Source organism: Misgurnus anguillicaudatus, unplaced genomic scaffold (assembly GCF_027580225.2).
Source record: "Misgurnus anguillicaudatus unplaced genomic scaffold, ASM2758022v2 HiC_scaffold_32, whole genome shotgun sequence".
Lineage (NCBI taxonomy): Eukaryota > Metazoa > Chordata > Actinopteri > Cypriniformes > Cobitidae > Misgurnus > Misgurnus anguillicaudatus.
The window spans coordinates 2,712,279-2,732,210 of NW_027395282.1; the positions used below are offsets into that span (position 1 = coordinate 2,712,279).

At 39.3% G+C, this 19,932-nt stretch overlaps 2 protein-coding genes across 2 annotated transcripts in view; both read right to left on the reverse strand.

Moving 5' to 3' along the window:
• Window positions 1-317, reverse strand: part of LOC141363089 (uncharacterized) — a 29,487-nt gene extending 29,170 nt beyond the window's left edge. Inside the window, exon 1 of the mRNA XM_073865627.1 lies at window positions 20-317. Coding sequence (XP_073721728.1) covers window positions 20-218 — 199 coding nt within the window. The 5' untranslated portion in view covers window positions 219-317. The remainder of the gene's footprint in view (window positions 1-19) is intronic.
• Window positions 318-13,692: 13,375 nt separating this feature from the next.
• The window catches only part of LOC129454156 (uncharacterized), a 51,049-nt gene continuing 44,809 nt past the window's right edge, over window positions 13,693-19,932 (reverse strand). The window contains exon 6 of the mRNA XM_073865613.1: window positions 13,693-13,964. Coding sequence (XP_073721714.1) covers window positions 13,708-13,964 — 257 coding nt within the window. The 3' untranslated portion in view covers window positions 13,693-13,707. The remainder of the gene's footprint in view (window positions 13,965-19,932) is intronic.

The following is a 19,932-nucleotide window of genomic DNA, read 5'->3' on the forward strand; positions in this document are numbered from 1 at the left end:
GTGTAAATGTCAGACTCACACACAGATGAAGAGGGCTCTGAAACAAACTTAACGCAGTAATAACTGTTAGTGTTTTCACTGGATGACACAAATATGCTTTGGTTATTTATTACTAAAGGTTGTCCATTCTTGTACCAGAGGTAATTATATTCTGATGTTTTTGGGCAGGAGGAATCACAGCTCAGTTTTACTCGCTGTCCTTTAGATTCAGGATTCATCTTCACCTGTAAAACTAAATAATGAAAATCTTACATTAGATGAGAAATGAAAAGAGTTTAACTGGACTGATGAGAATGTAAATGTACCTGAAACTGTTAGATTGACTGTGACTGAGCTGAGATGTTTAACTCCATCCTTCATAATCATCATGAGCTGATATTCTCCACTGTCGCTCTCTCTCGGATATCTTATTGTGAGTCGTGAGTTGTTTTTAGTGATCCTCTGATCCACTCGTCCTGAGTAATCTGAATCTAAAGTCAAATCTTCAGGTTCATCTTTGTTTCTCCAGTTTGTTCTCTGTTTCTGACTGAACCAGAACCCAGTTTTGATGTTGATGTTTGAGTAATCGCAGCTCACTGTCATCACTGTCCCTCTCACACCACAAATATTCTGTTTATCACAGGTTACATTAAAGTTATCCAATGTTAGGGACACTGAAAATAAATATAAAATATTATTGACATTCGTAACACAGTATAATGTAAATTTAATGTAAAATCCTGCACTAGAGATCAATGATGTAAATTAATTTGAATAAACCTGAGTTTATTTATGAGTTTTTCTTTTTAATCTGACCTACTTGATCTCAAGTTAGCTGATGTATTAATAATATTAAGAAATTCAACTTTATTGTAAAATGTTACTAACTATCTATCAACTTATCGGCGCCAATGTTTTATCTCAAGATGCACACCAGTATTTTTTTGTGTAAGGTATGTTTGTAAAAGTTACTTAAATGTCTTAATATAACTAAAGCCTAGTCCTGAATCAATCTAAATCCTGTCTGGGAAACTGACCCAACAGCGTTACCTAAGTCATTACATTACTCTCCAAATGAGTTGCTGATATAAATCACAACCAGGAATCACTTACAGAAGAGAAAATATAGGAATGTATTACTCTGAGAGAGAGAGAGAGAGAGAGAGAGAGAGAGAGAACCCAGAAGCAGGCTTTGCATGTACAGATACAGATTAGAGGCTGACATTTTTTCGGGAATCCCACGGATCCCGCGGGATTCCCGTGGGATCGGGAACAAAATCACTATTAATCACGGGATTGGGACGGGACAGGAAAAAATGTCAGCGGGAGTGGACGGGAGCGGGATCGTAATAAAACTATGATACCCAACGTTATACACAAATATGCAGTTTCTATAAATAAACTTAGTTAATATATTGTGTGCGTGCGTGCCTGTGTGTGTGTTTGCATGTGTAAGAAAGGTTGCATGAATGTTCACGGATGCGTCTCCCTGGTGCATAAGTGCTCCAACACAGCCTGAGCGCTTATGAGAAAAGGGAACAGCAGCAAAGAGTATAGCGGCTCTGATCAAACGGAGAGATAAGTGTGTGACAAGAGTTGTGTTGCGAAGAGATTTCCTGCTGTTTGGATAGTTTCTGTGCTTTATTGTGTGCGTCAGTGCCGAAAAGTAAGTTTTTTCTAGTTGTCTTTAAATTAGCAGCAAGATTACCACGTATTTTATGTTATATTGTCAGTTATCATTCATAATGCAAATGAAGCTGTTAGCGCGAATCTTCTCATTAATAGTCATGGTACCCAGTTTATATTTGTGTTAGTTTATCTTGTACATATTTATTCAGTATTATTTCCTTATATTGGAGATTGTATAGTTCTAATACTTATACAGTTATTAAACAATTCTAACAAATATAGTTACTTACTGTATGTGTTATCTGATACATGTGCTAGTCACATTTTAGAACATATGACACCATTTCGCGGTATCTTGTATATTTTTGCATATTTTGAACTTAATTACAGCTGTTAATGCTGGTTATTTAAACAAATGTATATTAATGTTCTTTCATAAGGCTTTTATTCTTGTTTATTATTTGTTGTTGCAGAACCACACAAACACAGATACTTAAGTGCATATTAATGGCAGGTTTTATGCCCATACTGCAACTGTGAATTAAACACCCATAATCCAATTATTCGTCTGGTTCTTGTGTTCTGGACTCCAGACTTTGGGTTTATTAAACTATTGTAGACATGGAGTGAACTATGTATGGTTTTTCTTTTATTTGCTGTATTCCATTTTCTGGAGAAAATCTAGAAACCGGCTCAGCAGCTGGTCCAAAACAGGATGGAGAGCAGATTAAATCAAATTCTTTGTATGAACTGAACACTAGTTGAAGAAAAAAATATATGGGAGCAATACAGGAGCGGGAGTCAGTTTAAACAGGAGCGGGATGGGAGTGGGAGTCAATTTACCAGGAGCGGGATGGGATGGGATTATTTTTTAAACTTTGGTCTGGGAGTGGGATGGGACAAGATTTATTTCTATGGGAGTGGGACGGGACAGGAGTGAAAATCCACTCCCGTGTCATCCTCTAATACAGATACAGTACAAGGTTTATTGGGTACAAAAGAAAACACATTTGGTGCCTTAAACACCTAAAGGCACCAACAAAAACAGATGATAAACAGAATAAGGCCTAGTCCACAAGGACACGGTATTTTTATAACCATGAGTTTTTTCACGCGGTTCAGCCATTTGGCCACATGAAACCGCAGTATCAGGGCACTGAAACCGAGCATATTTGAAAATTCCAGCCAGGGTGAGCTTTTTAAGAAACCCCGGTTACAGTGGTGTCGTGTAGAGAGTAAAACCGGGGGTTCTGCCTTGTGATGTCAGTGTGTGCGCCGGTGACTGCTTTGTTGATGATTCTGTGCAATGGCGGACGTATCTTGCTAATAATAACTGTGCTAACAGGGCTTCTAACATGTATACAGATAGATGCTCAGTTATCTCACTTTATACAACAGTTCTTTCTGGTTCTCGAATCTGATTGGCTAAGAGCTATACGATATTGTACTGATAACGGCACTGTAACCGCTTCACCTTTCGTATTATTCCGCCACCTAGTGAATGGAGGTCCTAAGCAGGCTCATCTCTGAATGGAAAAACACAGACGCGCTGTGTGAATCACTCTCCGTGTGTCTCATTAGTTTACTAGCTCATAAATCAGTCTGTGAATCCCCAATCAGAAGTATTATTCCGTCAAAGATCAGCTTTTCCGTCCATTGAGTTGTTATGAGCTTCAAAGCAGCCGAAAGTTTTACCTGTCATTCTGGCCGCCCTCAAATCCGTGGCGGAAGAAGTAGTTCTCAAACAAAGAGGCTTTTAAAATAACTCCGTTGTTGTTTTCTAGTTTTCGTTTTTCAAACGTGTGCCGTCGAACTGTTGTATAAAAGCAATATCGCTCTCGGAGTCGTGTGATATAGCCTGCGGCCTCGTGCCTCTGGCCTAATCACAGCCGTGATGATATAGAGCTATATCACACGACTCCGAGAGTGATATTGCTTAAATATTGCGGAACACGATTTGTGTTATATCCCCGCCTGCTGGTGTGGCATGCTCTTGACAGCGCTTGATAGCGTGCTTTTGCTTTATCGTGTGGATGGATATTTAATTTAAACCGAGCTTGTGTGGACGGGATTTTTTTTAGGGAAAATGACGGTTATGAATATACCCGTGTCTGTGTGGACTAGGCCTAAGACTACATAAAACTATGACAGGAACTACTTGAATGCTTAACAGTAAACTTGACGATAACTTACTAGACTAGCAGAGTACACGTGTGTAAGAACACCAACCCCTTCAATACGATACAAATTTGCATCCGATCAACCTCAATCGTATTGATTTAGGTGTTTACATGAAGGCTTTTATTTGTTATATTTTTTAGCCAGTTTTTGTCTGTATTCAATAGTGAGGTTAGGGGAGGACAGGAAAGTACAGGGAGGAGAGAAGGGTATGAGATCAGCAAATGACCACGAGCCGGGAATCAAACTCGGGTCACCAAAAGTGCAAAAGCACCACATGTTGGAGCGCTGCCCACTACACCATCAGCTCCAACTACATGAAGGCTTTTCAATACGATTACAAACAGACGTATCTAGTAGTGTCTCTCTTTCTTACTCTGTTCTCTATACTATCAGGTAATATCTCATACATGTTTGAAACAGTTCATTGTATTATTTACCATTTCATGCATTTATAGTTTAACCAATTCAAGTTTTATTTCAGTGTTGTTATCTCCAGCTTGTCTTTACTTACACTGTCAGAAATATTATGTCCTAATAAGTATTTACATACATCAGATGTATTAATATGTACCTTTGAGATACTTATATGCACTGTTTAGGTAAAAATAAAGTTTACTTTTGAAAGGGCACTGCCCCGGTGACAGCTGTACATTTTCTTGTTTGAATAATTAAAGTTTGTACTGACTCTTGTCTTATATCACTGTCTTAATGCAGTAAACAACACTGATGCTTTTACCAAATGTCCAACAACCACAAAACTGTCATCTACTCAAAAGTGTTCATACCTTGAATGTGTAACAGCAGGATCAATGATGAGAGTCTGAAGTTCATGATGTAGTTTTGTAGAAAGTCACATAAGACCCGAAACTCTTTTCTTATTCCTGAGAAAAAATAAAACATCATTGTGACGCTCAATTCATCAGACAGTTATTACAGTAAAATAAAACACAACTAACATGCTTGTTTTTTGTAACATAATACATATACATGTGTATACATACGTGCTCGTGGAGATCTCTGACTTCAACCGGTTTGTAAAGTTGTGTCAATATCTGACGTTGTGGTAGATCATTTAATGATCTGATTATCGTACTCAAGCGGATGTTAAAGAAAGACTCTCCTTCACTTTTAGACACTTTTCATAGCATAAGAAGAAGGAAAGCGTTTTATAACATGCTTGAATTTTACATAATCTGACAACTTTTCTTATCTTTATGCGTAGCTGTTATTTGTTGGAGAGTCCTGTAAACAGTGACGTGTTTACTATTTTGGGGCCCTAAGAAAAGTCCAAGAAACTGGAGCCCCTCATGCCCCAACATTGCCTGAAGGGTTTCATTTGAATTGCACGACAGTAATATTGAGTATATAGAAAGTTAGACATATAAAAACAGATTTATTTTATTTTGAACTGCTTCAGTCTGATCTTACTAAAAAAACTAAATAAGAAAAAAATGTGAAGCATTAGATTACGATTCAGACTGATCTAACAAACTGAACTAATAACACCAGCAATGAATGTTGTAAGTTGTTTATTGTCTGGATTTATAACGAGAATCACATAACTCTCATTTTTATATTGCAGAAACAAACTTACTTTGAGATACAACAAGCATATAGACGGCACTGCCTGTAAAAGATGTCTCTTATCTTTACTTCATCTTTTATGTCTCCAGCAGAAAAAAATCTAATCATTAATCTTCATCTTTTTACAGCTAGTGCTTTTATTCTTGAGAAACAGTCTCAACTCGATTCACACGACAGATTATGTTTTATATTTTTATAAACTTGTTCCTTTCATTACTAATAAACTGAGACAGAAATAATCTGCACATTTTTATATTTACATTTAACTTTTGGGGAAACTGAATGTAATTGTTTCTCTGAAGTAAAACTTGTTAACAAAAATGTTAAATGGAGCTGATAGTAACATATTTAGCAAATTGTGTGCGCTCACTTAGTCTACGAGTTCGTAGGGTGTCACATCTGTCATTTTTACACTTCGAAGTGTGCTCATCAGCGCCCCCTTTGCCCCCTTGAAGCTGTCTGCAGCAGGCTTTGCGCACTTTACCAACCCAGAAGCCCTTGCGAAAGAGCAGTCAGACCAATCAGACGACGAATAGATAACACAAATATATATTTTTTTAATTCTAAAGACAGATTAAAAATGAGTGTCGTGTTCTTGAATCAGCATAAAAATTTGATCGGCTTTGCCACAAACCACCCACTTAAACAGGATGAGACTGTGTGATAGACATCTCTGCCCAGAAAACCAGTTTATACCAGCTTCAGTTTAATACTAGATTAGACTTGTAAGCAAAACACATCATATCAGAGACAACCTCAAAAACAAGTGTAAAACTCACAACATAAACATCAGTTCATGACACGGCTTTTTAATTTCCTTTTTCAGTTTTTAAAATGTTATTTAATTATTGTTTAACAAAAGATAAATAAAACACAAATGGTAAAAGCTCTTATGATCAATAGCATCACTTTAGTCCTAATAAATGTGTAAATACAGCATTATTATGAGCAGTTGAAGTTGTAGTAGATCATTTAATGATATTATCTCATTTTCTCGTACTCAAGCGGATGTTAAAGAAACTCTTTTTGACACTTTTTATAGCATAAGAAGAAGGAAAGCATTTCATAACATGCTTGGACTTTACATATTTTGACAACTATTACATACTATTATATTAAAAGTTAATTTATAGCTGTTAATTATTGCTCAGTCCTGTAAAAGATGTCTCTTATCTTTACTTCATCTTTTATGTCTCCAGCAGAAATAAATCTAATCATTAATCTTCATCTTTTTACTGCTAGTGCTCTTATTCTTGAGAAACAGTCTCAACTAGATTCACATGACAGATTATGTTTTATATTTTTTTAAACCTGTTCCTTTCATTACTAATAAACTGAGACAATAATCTGCATATGTTTTATATTTTCTAAATTGGTATTTGGAGAAACTATTAAGAAATGAATGTAATTCATTTAAAACCTATAAAAAGTATTAAATTGAGCTGATAAAAACTTCCTTTCAGACTTTCCAATGCAACTCATGTGGGTCTAAAAATAAGCAGCGTGTAAATGAGCTTAAAGGCTGGCAGACAATCTGGGGCTGTGACAGTTTAATAAAAAAGCTCATTTACATCAGACACACTGATGGGCAACTTCTCTTCTTATTTTCGGCATGACGCTCGAGTCTTGTGTGCCCTTGTGTGTAAGGGTCCCTAAAGTCTGCACTAAATAATGTCATCAACGTGTCGACTCTGAGGCCCGCCCAGATTGACAGCTTGCCCGCCCAATCAGAAATGTAAAAAATACTACTCTGTATAGTTAGACATGTATACTACTTTATGTGGTGTAATTTATCTATTGCATGTTATGTTAAAAACAGTAAAATTATAAGTAAGCCTGATAACTATTTAAAAACTATTAAAGCAGTTGAATGTTGCGTTATAATGAAATATTCCCGAGCAGCTTTCAGCCATGATCACTTTAAGAACTTTTTTTGCAAGCAAGTAGAAAACGTATTTTGAATAACAACACGTTATAAATATGTGCTGCGCGCTTTCCTCTCAATAACATAAACACACAACAAATATGACAGCGGGGTAAAAAATAGAAAGAAAACATCTGATCATAGTGATGTTGTTTGATATAGCGATATAGCAGCACTATAAGTCACGCCACGTTTATTGCTACACTTTATACAATATAGCCTATTGCTTTTAAGCAACAAATAGCCTATCATAACAACCTATAAGCCTACTGTGTAATTGAGACATTAATTTAAGAAATGCATTAAAGCAGAAAGACGTGTAGGCTGCGGAAATATAGTGGGTTCACTTCAAACCACACCACAGACGTTCTTGGTTTGCTTCTTATTTATTAAATCGAGGCAATTGTTTGATCAAACATTGATTAATATTAAGATACAATTTATACAAAACGAAATTCACTTTAAAGAAAGTCTTTCTACAAAACAAACCTCGCAAAATCGCTTGCCCGACGTCCATTACGGGCTATGGCGAATTCCTGTCGGGCTAAAAAAAAATTATGCGCCTTGGCCGTCGGGCGGAGGAAAAAATATTGTAATGTGTTTGCATTCTCTCAGATTTAATTAGGTAATTATGTTGTATGTAATTCGGCGTCATCTTGTTAGCCATTACTATCCTCACTAACAAGTGAAACTGTCAGGAAATGAAGTGAAAGCATTAAATCCATTATTCCTTTCGTTCACGTCTGATATGCGCGCTCCTCGGCTCCGCTCTTCACGAGTAGGCTTGCTCTTGTGCTCATCAAAAAGTATATTAAATGTTTATTTATTTGTCATTTCGTTTAACCCCAGAGTCTAACATTATTCTAGCAATTCCCTTTTTCTTTCTTTATTTAGTAAGTTAACTTAAATATGTGAGAACGAAAATATATTTTTAGTGATTTGCATGAAGAGAATATGATGTTAGAAGCTTCATTTTAAGCATTTAGTAGCCGTATTTATTTAAACACTTTAATAGGTTATTTAAAAAAGTATAAGGTTTTTTTGGGTTCATTTATATTTCCTGTCACTGTGTGCAGGTTCTTTTTTGTAGGCTATGAGAGCCCAATATTTTTTTTACCAAAAAGGCTTAATAAATGTCACGTTGCATTACAATTTAAAGTATCAATAATGTCAAAAATGTGACGTGCAGTTCGGGTGTGTGTGTATGCTGTTTAAATTAGTGTTCTGAAGTTTTGACAAATTTTATAGACTTGTTATAGTTTCTTATTCAAAAGTGACACCCATAGATTCAGGCCCACCCGGACTTAATCCATGCCCACCCATATGTCACGTTCTGCATCCGCCACTGCTCTGAGGAAGTCCACAAGTTCAGGGTGTGTCATATCTCTGAAAGGCAGGTACAAAAAACCTTTATTAAAACATTATAGTAGCAAACCTTCAGAAAGCCAAGCCTTGTTTAAATCAGTATCATACAGTTTTATGTATTTAAGTATTTGTTTTGTCCATCATATCTGAAAAAAAGACACAAACTCAGTTATTTTCAGAAAAGGCAGAACATTCAGAATTTGACTTTTCTGTGATTCTCAGATTTCAGTCTCACTGCAGCCGTTATCACAGCGCTACTCAGCAAATAACCATCATGACAGCTGTGTGCATATTTTCAAAATAACACAAAAGTTCTGAGTGATGTGCTATGACGTTCAGTGCCACTGACAGCGCTAAAACACTTTCACTTTTGGTTGTGTTAGTACATTTAAAGTAAAGCTTGCGTTAGAAAATAATAATTCCACCTTGATTGTGTTTCCTCATCTTCTTTTTTAGGGGTTTCCCCAGTAATGATGATACACAAAACAACGCGGCACACCGACACCTGACTTTGAAACCTGCAGAAGCTGTAATTTTGTAGCATCTCACTTCAATATTAATGATCAGCTATAAGTGCTGCACAGTGACACTGAAAGTAGCTCAGTGATGATGTCATAGCTGAGAATAAACCAATCAGCATCAAGGACTGAAACTATCTATTTTATCATTTACACTGTAACAAGTGAAAAGTTGGATCTACTTAAAGTTGCAGTCGGCAAGATCGGTTCTTGTGGTGCTGCTTGAAGTCAAACAAGCCTAATATCACATTAATCCACCTTATATTGAACGCAGCGTGATGGCGGAGAAAACATTCACTAACAAACTTTTGATTCCTTGGCTAACAACCAGAGCTAGAAGAACAACCAATGAAAAGAAAACAACCAAGGAAAAGAAGGAAACGAAGATAGAAAGCGACCGTGCCTGTAATAAAACTAGGATCAATATCGGACCAACATTTGAAAGGTGGAGGGATCTATGAGCTTTTAAAGGGTTCAAGCTGGATGCAGAGCTTGCCATATTTCTTCTTGACAGGTAATTATGCTTTATCAATCGATTTATTTAATACGAACTGCAAGGCGCCTGACTGACGCGACATCGCGTCGCATCTGGGCAGTATGTTGAAACAGTAAATAAAGAGCGGGGCATGTTTTATATTAATAAGAAGTTATGAAATAATCCGTTACTGTCACACAGTGACCGCGTGCACAGAAAGCCAGCTTTACTTTAAAGTCAGCACATTATGTCCAGGGTACACACTTCCCAGCAGGCCCCATTTCACTACATTAATGGAAAACAAATATGAGATGACACTTGAGAAAGTGAAAACTTCACTCAAAAAGGTCAAAACAAAAATCACTCTCACAACAGATGCATGGACAAGTATAGCCGCTGAGGCATACTTGGGTGTCACCTGTCATTTTATTAATGAAAACTGGGAGCTGATTTCCTATAACCTGACCACAATGCCACTCGAAGAACGTCATACAGCTGAAAATATTGCTGGTTGGGTGGAACAAGCAGCAGAGAAATTTGGTATATCCATGGCTAAAGTGTTGGTTGTTGTACATGACAACGCTGCTAATGTTGTTGCAGCTTTAAGAATCCTGGAAGAGAGGCACAGGGTTACTTCACTCAGGTGTGCTGGCCATACACTGCAGCTAATCGTGAACCATGCTCTAAAGAATGCGCAGATCAACAAGACAGTAAGTGCTGCAAGATGCCTCGTAGAACATTTCAAAAAGAGCGAGCTGGCCAGCACCAAGCTCAAAGCCAAGCAGCAACAAATGGGTACATGATCAGTCGCTTGCTGGAACAGAGGTGGCCCGTGACAGCAACCCTTTCAGACCCTGAAGTCACACAGCGAGGGAAGCGCTACCTGGATCTGAAGGGTGATCAGTGGAGCCTACTTGAAGAACTCGAACAAGCCCTAAAGCCCTTTGAGTGTGCTACAGTCTTCCTAAGTGCACAGGATTATGTCACTGTTTCTGCTCTACCTCCACTGGTGAAGGGCCTTCAAAAGTCAGCACAGAACACATCATTTGAGACCACAGCTGTCAAGGCTTTTCAAGCTGCTGCGGCAGAAGAGATTGCTTCTCGATGGATGAAAGAGACCACATACAGAGATGATGCACATAATGTATGTATTATTGCTGCTGCTCTTGACCCACGATTTCGAAAACTTAGGTTTCTGCCGGAAGAAGAGAGCCTTAAAGTGCAAGTCAAAATTCAAGCTCTTGCACTGCAACAAAAAAAAAGTGAGAGAGAGGAAACACAGCAACTTAATGTGGAAGAGGAGGACGCAAATGCCATACCCCTCGCTTCAGAGAGAAGGCCAGTGTCTCTGCTGGACACTTTGCTGGGTTTTGAAGATTCAGATGAGCCCAGCAACACTGAGGGAGACAATGAAAAAGGTAATGATGAAACTGAAAGTGTAATGGTGGGGAATGAGGTACTAATGTATTTTAGTGAACCAACCACCTATCCAAAAGAATGAAAATCCTCTCAACTGGTGGAAGGTAAATGAAGGAAGGTTTCCTATCTTGGCCATAATGGCAATACTTGTCTATTCCTGCAACATCTACCCCATCCGAACGCCTCTTTTCTGCTGCCGGAAACATTGTGACCAAGAAAAGAGCAAGTCTGACTGCAGAGCATGTAGACATGCTTACATTTCTCCACCATCATTCTAGCTAAACATTTTTTTACCCAGAACTTCAGAAAAGTTCAATGTTTAAGTTGATGTTTATTCAGGTTTTATATATTTAATTTTGTGACTTTTTTCAGGTATTAATATATGCCTATTTTATTGTGCAAGTTAAAAAATGCCCATTTTGCACAGTTTATGTGGGGTGAATTTGTGTTTAACTTGTTAATGTGATCTGTTATATTTTCCTTGGCACTGCCACTTTATTTTTATTTTGGAAATGTTTGTTTGTTTAAATAGGAAAATGCTTAATGCCGGCAACTTGGCATTAATAGCAAATGTTGTTACCTTTATTATTTGTCTATGAATTATATAAAATAATCCTTAGAATATTTTTGTTTATGGTGAATAATGGCCATTTTGCACTTTATGTTGGGCTGAATTTATGCTGGATTGTTTTTATGTGATTTCAGTTTAATTTTTCTTGCACTGCCACTTTATTTTCCATGTTGGAAATTGTTGTTTAATTTGTTAAAATGTTTAAATAAAATGTTGGCATTAATAGCAGATGTTACATTTATTAGTTGTCTGTGAAAAAAAAATCATTATTATGAAAAATCATCATACATTAGACTATTCGACTAATCGAAAAAATAATCGATAAGACTAATCGATTGAGAAAATAGTCGATAGTTGCAGCTCTAATTGTATACTAAATGTTGAAAGTATTGCTATATTAAATGAGTTATTGCATTATTCCTAGAGATGTTTTGCAGACTGTGCAGGATGCACCGTCAAAGGGCATTACGTGGCCCCTCTCAAAGGCCTTTACAAGGTGTAACAAAAACAGGATTAGACTATTTGTTTTTCGTAAATATTTCAGATATACAGACAAGAAAGGACAACTGTTCTGTCAATTTTTGGATCTTGTATCCATTCCAGATGGCACGGCCACAACTATTGCAGAGGCTGTGAAGCAGGTGGTCATGATATAAAAATACCTGAAGACTAAACATTGTAGGCTAAACCAAATTTCTTACAGAAAAATGGATTTGGCACAAGGTGGCTATCACAAGAGAAGGCCATTTCAAATCTTCAGAGAAATCTGCCTGCACGGCTTGCTACACTTGCTGAGGAGGCGAATATAAAGAAGAATGCAGTGGCACGAGGGTTGTACACATACTGTGCAACTTACAGATTCATTGCAGCTGTTCACATGCAGGCAGACATCCTGACCTACCTGACACAGCTTTCCAAATTGTTCCAGAAGGAAGATATTAATTTCATGGCAATCAAAAAGCCATGTAAGTTGTGATGTCACAATGATTTTTATTTATATAAAATCATGTTTAATTTGTATGTCTATTTAGGTTCCTATTACCATTGAGACATTAACTCTTTCAACGCCAGCGTTTTAAAAAAAAAGTTGCCAGCCAGCGCCAGCGTTTTTCATGATTTTCACCAAAGTTTAATGCCTTCCAGAAAATGTTCTTCTTTAAATATATAAACATACAATATACCAAATGAAAGAACAGACCCTCTGCTTTCAAAAAAAAAAAAAACGTTTCATCCTACCTTCAGTGGTTCTTCTGTAATCAGCTTTTGAATATGGGTAGGTTTCTGCAAAAACACCACATTTTGAGCAAAAAACAGAGATAATTCCATTTTTGTGATGGACTTTTCATAGAGATCCCATTCAGAGTGATCTTTAAAACAGACGCGGACATGCAGCCGCTTGCCATGGGGCAATACTTCCGGGTTTATAAAGTTGCGGAAGGGTGGATAATAGCGGTATTGCGGAAAGACGGAAAATCTCGACAATGGCGGTGAAAGAGTTAAGGGAAATTAAAGCAGCAGGTGAACAGCAACCTGAGGGCTCCTTTCTAGCTCAGGTTAAAGAGAAGGTGACCCATCTTAATATTGACGCCGAAGAAGAGAGGGGAAGACGTGTGGCGCCTCTTTCCAATCTCACCTTATGGGCACATTTTCAGACACAAGTAAGCAAGCTCAAGAATGAATAAACATTCTCTTAAATATTATTTATTTTGTCTCACATCTAATGTTAATAGGTCATGGAGCCATACATTGACAGCCTCACTGAGAATCTGGAACCCACATAAAATTTTCTGCGGGAAACCCTGTATGCTTGAACACGCACTGACGAGCTCGATATGAGGTTGCTCTGTGGTAGTGTGGGAGGGGCATAAAAATTGAAAACATTCAAAATCATCTCAATCCTCCAAAGTTGCCGACTGTAGCTTTAAATAGTTACTTCAGTTGGTAACTAAAACTAGTTTTGTTTAACTTAAAATTTCACTTGAATTTCACAATAAGAAACAACTTATTTTTTTAGGTATTACCAACTGAAGTTATTTTTTAAGTTGATCCAACAGTTTACTTTTTACATTGTAACAGTAAAGTCAGATGTATGATGAGATGTTGTGTTACCTCTTACAGTACAGGAATACTCTTGTAGCTCCTCACTGTTGATTGAGTCCAGGTACAGCTTGTTTAGAAATGTCAATCCATCTGTTACCTGTTGTCCATTCTTATACCAGATGTAAGTATGTTTGCTATCAAGAGGGCATCTGGTAAAACAGCTTAATATCACTTTTTCTCCATCTATCACAGGGTCTGGACTGCTTATCACTCGTGTATCTGAGATTTCATATAACAGAGATCATGTCAACTAATTTTCCAAGTTGGGCCTCATATTTTTGATTTAGCTCGATTGATAAAGCATTAACTAAACCTCTAATCACAGTCGTGTTGATATCAGACTCCTACTCGAGCTATAATGCTTCAGTATAATGAGTGCTGCACTACAGAGAGTTTATTATGAGCAGTTACCTGTAACAGTAAGATAGACTCCAGAAGAACAAGAAACTTCATCTGATGTGTTAGTGTTGATCCTGAACTGATATCTTCCAGTGTCACTCATGCTGGCATTTTTTATTCTCAGTGTGTTTCCCAAATACTCCACACGACCAGAAAACTGATGATCCTCATGTAGAGCCAAGTGTCTGTTTTGAAATTCCCAGTATGTTTTCTCTACTGTATATCCAGTGGGATGTGAGTATGAAGAGTGAATATCTACTGTTGATCCCACTAAAGCACAAACTCTCATAGAGGTGTAAGTCACACCCCAACAGCTACCTGAAAAAATCACAAAATACTGCTGTAACATTCACAATCAATTACAAACACACTCATACTGTATATGAATGTTCTTCCATTTTAATTTAAATATTGTGTAAATGTCAGACTCACACACAGATAAAGTGGACCCTAAAAAAGACTTAGAGCAGAAATAACTGTCAGTGTGTCCAATGAATGATACAAATATGTTTTGTTTTTTTTGTTAAATGTTGTCCATTCTTGTACCAGTAGTAATCATATTCAGAAGTTAAAGGGCAGGAGGAATCACAGCTCAGTTTTGCTCGCTGTCCTGTAGATTCCAGATTCATCTTTACCTGTAAAACTAAATAATGAAAACTTTACATTAGATGAGAAATGAAAAGAGTTTAACTGGACTGATGAGAATGTAAATGTACCTGTGACTGTTAGATTGACTGTGACTGAGCTGAGATGTTTAACTCCATCCTTCATAATGATCATGAGCTGATATTCTCCACTGTCTCTCTCTCAGATCTCTTATTGTGAGTCGTGAGTAATCTTCAGTGATCCTCTGACACACTCGTCCTGAGTAATCTGAATCTAAAGTCAAATCTTCAGGTTCATCTTTGTTTCTCCAGTTTGTTCTCTGTTTCTGACTGAACCAGAACCCAGTTTTGATGTTGATATTTGACTAAAAACACTTCACTGTCACACGTGTCCCCATCACAGCACAAATATTCAGTTCATCACAGGTTACATACAAGTTATCCAATGTTAGGAACCCTGAAGAAGAAACCGTAACATTAATAATATTTGTAGCTTATCTGTATTTAACTTCATTAAAATTACAGAGTGAGATGAGAGATTCAGACAGTCATATAAGGATATGAACCCGGATTCATCAATTTTGTTCTCAAATATAAATCTCTAAGTTCAGTTTTAAATATACAAACTCACTTTAAACATTTTAGAGACTGATCCAAACGGAGAATCCAGCCTTTGGAGTACAGCGATGAAAATTAAATTAAACTAGTTTAAAATCTGACATACTTTTAACAAATATATAATGAATTGAAGTATTTCAGTATAATAACAAACTGTGTTTCATACCTTGAATGTGTAACAGCAGGATCAGTGATGAGAGTCTGAAGTTCATGATTTCTCTTTGTAGAAACTCACATATACCAGCTACAAAACATTAAACAAGAACTTTTCTTATTGCTGATAAAAAACACAATGTTAGTTTGACTGTGACACAAAATTAATTAATCTCTTATTCAGATCTGCCTCTTTACAGTAAAATCAGTAACACACAACTGTTTTTAACTAACAATAATTAAAATAAAAATATTTTATTTTCAAGTTGCATATAATAAAACAATAAAAACATGCATACAAACACGTTGTTGTGCAGTTCTCTGTCCATGCATCAGTGGTTTTTAGCTGTATGTTTTCGCACTTGTTAAATGATCTGCTGATCTCAGTTCCTGTCATTGTGAAGAAAAATCTCAGTTCCTGCTAGTGTCATGAAATAGGAGAGGAAGCAAATGCAAGTAAAGATGTTTATTGAAAACAGAGTGAATTGATAAATGATGACAGCTGAGCGGGTGACACAGGCATGAGAGGTGGCCAGCGTGGAAACAGATGAATCCGGACGGTGATAATCCAATATAAATCCAACACGAACACGAGAGCAGGAACACAGCAGACTGGAAACACAAAGCACGAGACCTCACTGACTTCCACAAACGATCTGACAAAGGACATGAGAACTGGGTGAGTATATATAGGTGAGTAAATGAGCTGCAGCTGGAGCGAGTAATGACAATCAGGTGCACCGGAGGTAAGTGCCAAACACGCCCACTACACACACACACAAGCACAACACAGCCATGTGAATCAGGAAGGAAACAATGCATTCATAAACCGTGACAGTACCCCTCCCCCTAGGAACGCCGCCTGGCGTTCCCAGACTCCTTTACCTGCCGATTGAATTCATCGATAAGGGAGTGATCCAGTATGTCCCGAGCAGGAACCCAACTTCTCTCCTACGGACCGTAACCTTCCCAATCCACCAAGTACTGAAATCCGCGTCCCCTCCGCCTAGAGTCCAGAATACGATTTACCGAATACGTGGTCACCCCATCTACGAGACGAGGAGGGAGGGGGAACAGGTTTGATTTTGGAAATATGAAAGGCGGGATGTACTCTCCTGTACGCAGGAGGAAGACTAAGGCGGACAGTCACTGGATTAATGATTTTAGTGACCTTGAACGGGCCAATGAATTTAGGAGCTAACTTATTAGATACGGATCAGAGAGGAATATTCTTGGTAGAAAGCCACACTCTTTGACCAACAACGTATTTCGGAGGCCTAGACCGGTGGCGATCGTCTTTGGGCTTGGTGCGCGCCCGCACCTGGAGTAAAGCCTCACGGGCTCTAGTCCACGTGTGACGACACCTCTGAACAAATGCGTGAGCAGAGGGGACCGTGACTTCGGATTCCAGACTGGAAAAAACAGGTGGTTGGTAACCTACACTACACTGAAACGGAGATAGGCCCATAGATGATACCGGTAAAGTATTGTGGGCGTACTCCACCATAGAGAGTTGTTGACTCCAGGATGAAGGATTCTTGGAAACCAGACATCGCAACATTCTCTCCAAATCTTGGTTGGCTCTTTCGGTTTGACCATTGGTCTGGGGATGAAACCCAGAAGACAGACTAACAGTCACCCCTATTAACTTACAAAATTCTCGCCAAAATTTGGACACAAACTGGGGACCCCTGTCGGAAACCACGTCTGTCAGGAGGCCATGTAAGCGAAAGACGTGGTTTACTACAATCAACGCTGTCTCCTTGGCTGACGGCAATTTGGGCAAGGGAATGAAATGAGTCGCCTTCGAGAATCGGTCCACCACGGTCAAAACAACCGTGTTGCCCTGGGAGGGCGGTAACAGAATCTAGAGCGATATTGGACCAGGGTCTCGAAGGGACAGGCAGCGGTTGAAGTAACCCATCAGGAGGTCGATTGGAAGTCTTACCACTGGCACAAACCGAACAAGCCAAAACAAAACTATTAATGTCCCGAGCCATACGTGGCCACCAGAATCGTTGCTTGACCAAAAATCTGGTTCGACTTACTCCAGGATGACAAGCAATATTGGAACAATGACCCCACTGAATAACATTGGACCTTATCCTCTCCGGCAAAAATAAGCGGTTCGGTGGACACCTGGACGGAGGCGTTACCCCTTCTAGAGCCACTTTGACTCTCGATTCGACCTCCCATACGAATGTGGAGATAACCATCTTCTCCGGTAAAATACACTCGGGAGTAGACAGGCGTTCGGAACAATCAAAAATGCGTGACAAAGAATCGTGTTTGATGTATTTGGAACCCGGACGATACGAGAGAGAAAAATTAAAACGACCGAAAAAAAAGTGCCCACCGAGCCTGCCTGGAGTTCAGTCGTTTAGCAATTCTAATATATTCCAAGTTCTTGAGAGGTGCGGCTAGTTGGCTGAAATTGCGAATAAAACGCAGGTAATAATTGGCGAACCCCAGAAACCTTTGCAGGGCCTTACGGGAATCTGGACTTGGCCAATCTACCACAGCCTTAATCCTTTCAGGATCCATACGCACTCCCTCAGTAGAGATGATGTACCCCAGAAATGGTACGGACTGTGCATGAAACGCGCATTTCTCCGCCTTGACAAAAAGCCCATTCTCTAGCAACCTCTGAAGCACTCGTCTGACGTGCTGCACATGTTCCTGGAGAGATGAAGAAAAAATCAATATGTCATCCAGGTAGACATATATGAACTGGTCAACCATATCTCGCAGCACATCGTTGACGAGTGCCTGGAAAACTGCCGGCGAATTAGATATTCAAAATGGCCTCTAGGGGTGTTAAAAGCAGTTTTCCATTCATCCCCCTCCCTAATGCGGACCAAATGATAAGCGTTACGTAAATCCAATTTTGTGAAAATGGATGCTCCCTGCAACCTCTCAAAAGCTGAAGACATCAACGGCAAAGGATAAGTATTCTTAACCGTGATGTTGTTCAACCCTCGGTAATCAATACAAGGTCGCAGAGAACCATCCTTCTTCCCCACAAAAAAGAACCCCGCCCCTGCTGGAGAAGAGGAAGGGCGGATGAACCCGTTTGCTAGAGAATCAGAAATGTATTTCTCCATAGCCTCCCTTTCGGGAATCGAAAGCGAATATAACTTGCCTTTAGGCGGAGACTTACCTGACATTAATTCTATAGCACAGTCATAGGGACGATGCGGAGGGAGAGAAGCAGCCCGCGACTTACTGAACACTTCCTTCAGGTCATGGTACTCTGCGGGCACATTAGATAAATCCACTGCCTCCTCCTGAAACACAGACAAAGGCACAGACGAACAAGCAGAAACAAGACAAGACTCATGACACTTTACACTCCAAGCACACACTGAATTAGTTTGCCAGTCCACTTTGGGGTTGTGTAATGTTAACCAGGGATGTCCAAGTACAACAGGAGCCAGGGGTGAGTCCAGAATGTAAAATGAAATGGTTTCAGTGTGGTTGCCAGAGGTGATGAGTGTAATGTTCTCAGTGACAGAAACAATGGTGGGAAGATCTTGTCCGTTGAGTGCGTGAACTGAAATCTGATGCGAAAGGGTTTTGAGTGGAATCTTGTGTCTGACTGCAAATGAATGGTCCATGAAAATACCTTCCGCACCCGAATCCACCAGTGCCTGACAATCATGATGATGTGCTGACCACCTCAGTCTCACCGGGAGGAGCATAGATGTAGATGAGGACTTCTCGGCTGAGACCCCGCCCGATAGTAGCCTCAAACTTACTACCGGGCTGGGCCTTTTACTGGACAGTTGAATGCAAAGTGACCAGTCCCGCCGCAATACAAACAAAGGCCCTGGGACCTCCGCCACTCCTTCTCCTCCCGAGAGAGTCGGGCTCGACCCACCTGCATGGGCTCAGGATCGTTGACTGGACTGACTGCATCTCCGCCAGTGGACCGAAACACCTCCGTTCCGCTGATGCCGGGTCTGGGCGTGACTCTTCGGTTCACTCGAGATAACCGGGAATCGACTCGTAAAGCCAGTTCAATGAGTCCATTGAGTGTAGTGGGTAACTCCATGGTGTAGATTTCCTGATGGATGCGGTCAGCCAACCCATGCAGGAACATGTCCCACTGTGCCTCCTCATTCCATTGACACTCGGCAGCTAACGTCCTGAACTCGATCGAATAATCCGAAACTGACCTCTCTCCCTGTTTCAACTCCGCCAGTAGACGAGTCGCTTCTCTACCAGCGAGTGCCCGGTCGAAGACTCGCTTCATCTCGGCTGAAAGTGTCTGGAATGAGGCGCAGCATGGATCTTGATTCTCCCACACCACCGTTCCCCAGAGCGCCGCCTTCCCCGTCAGGAGGGTTAAAACAAATGCCACCTTGGTTTGTTCATTGTTGAAGGTTCTAGGTTGCAAAGAGAAATGCATT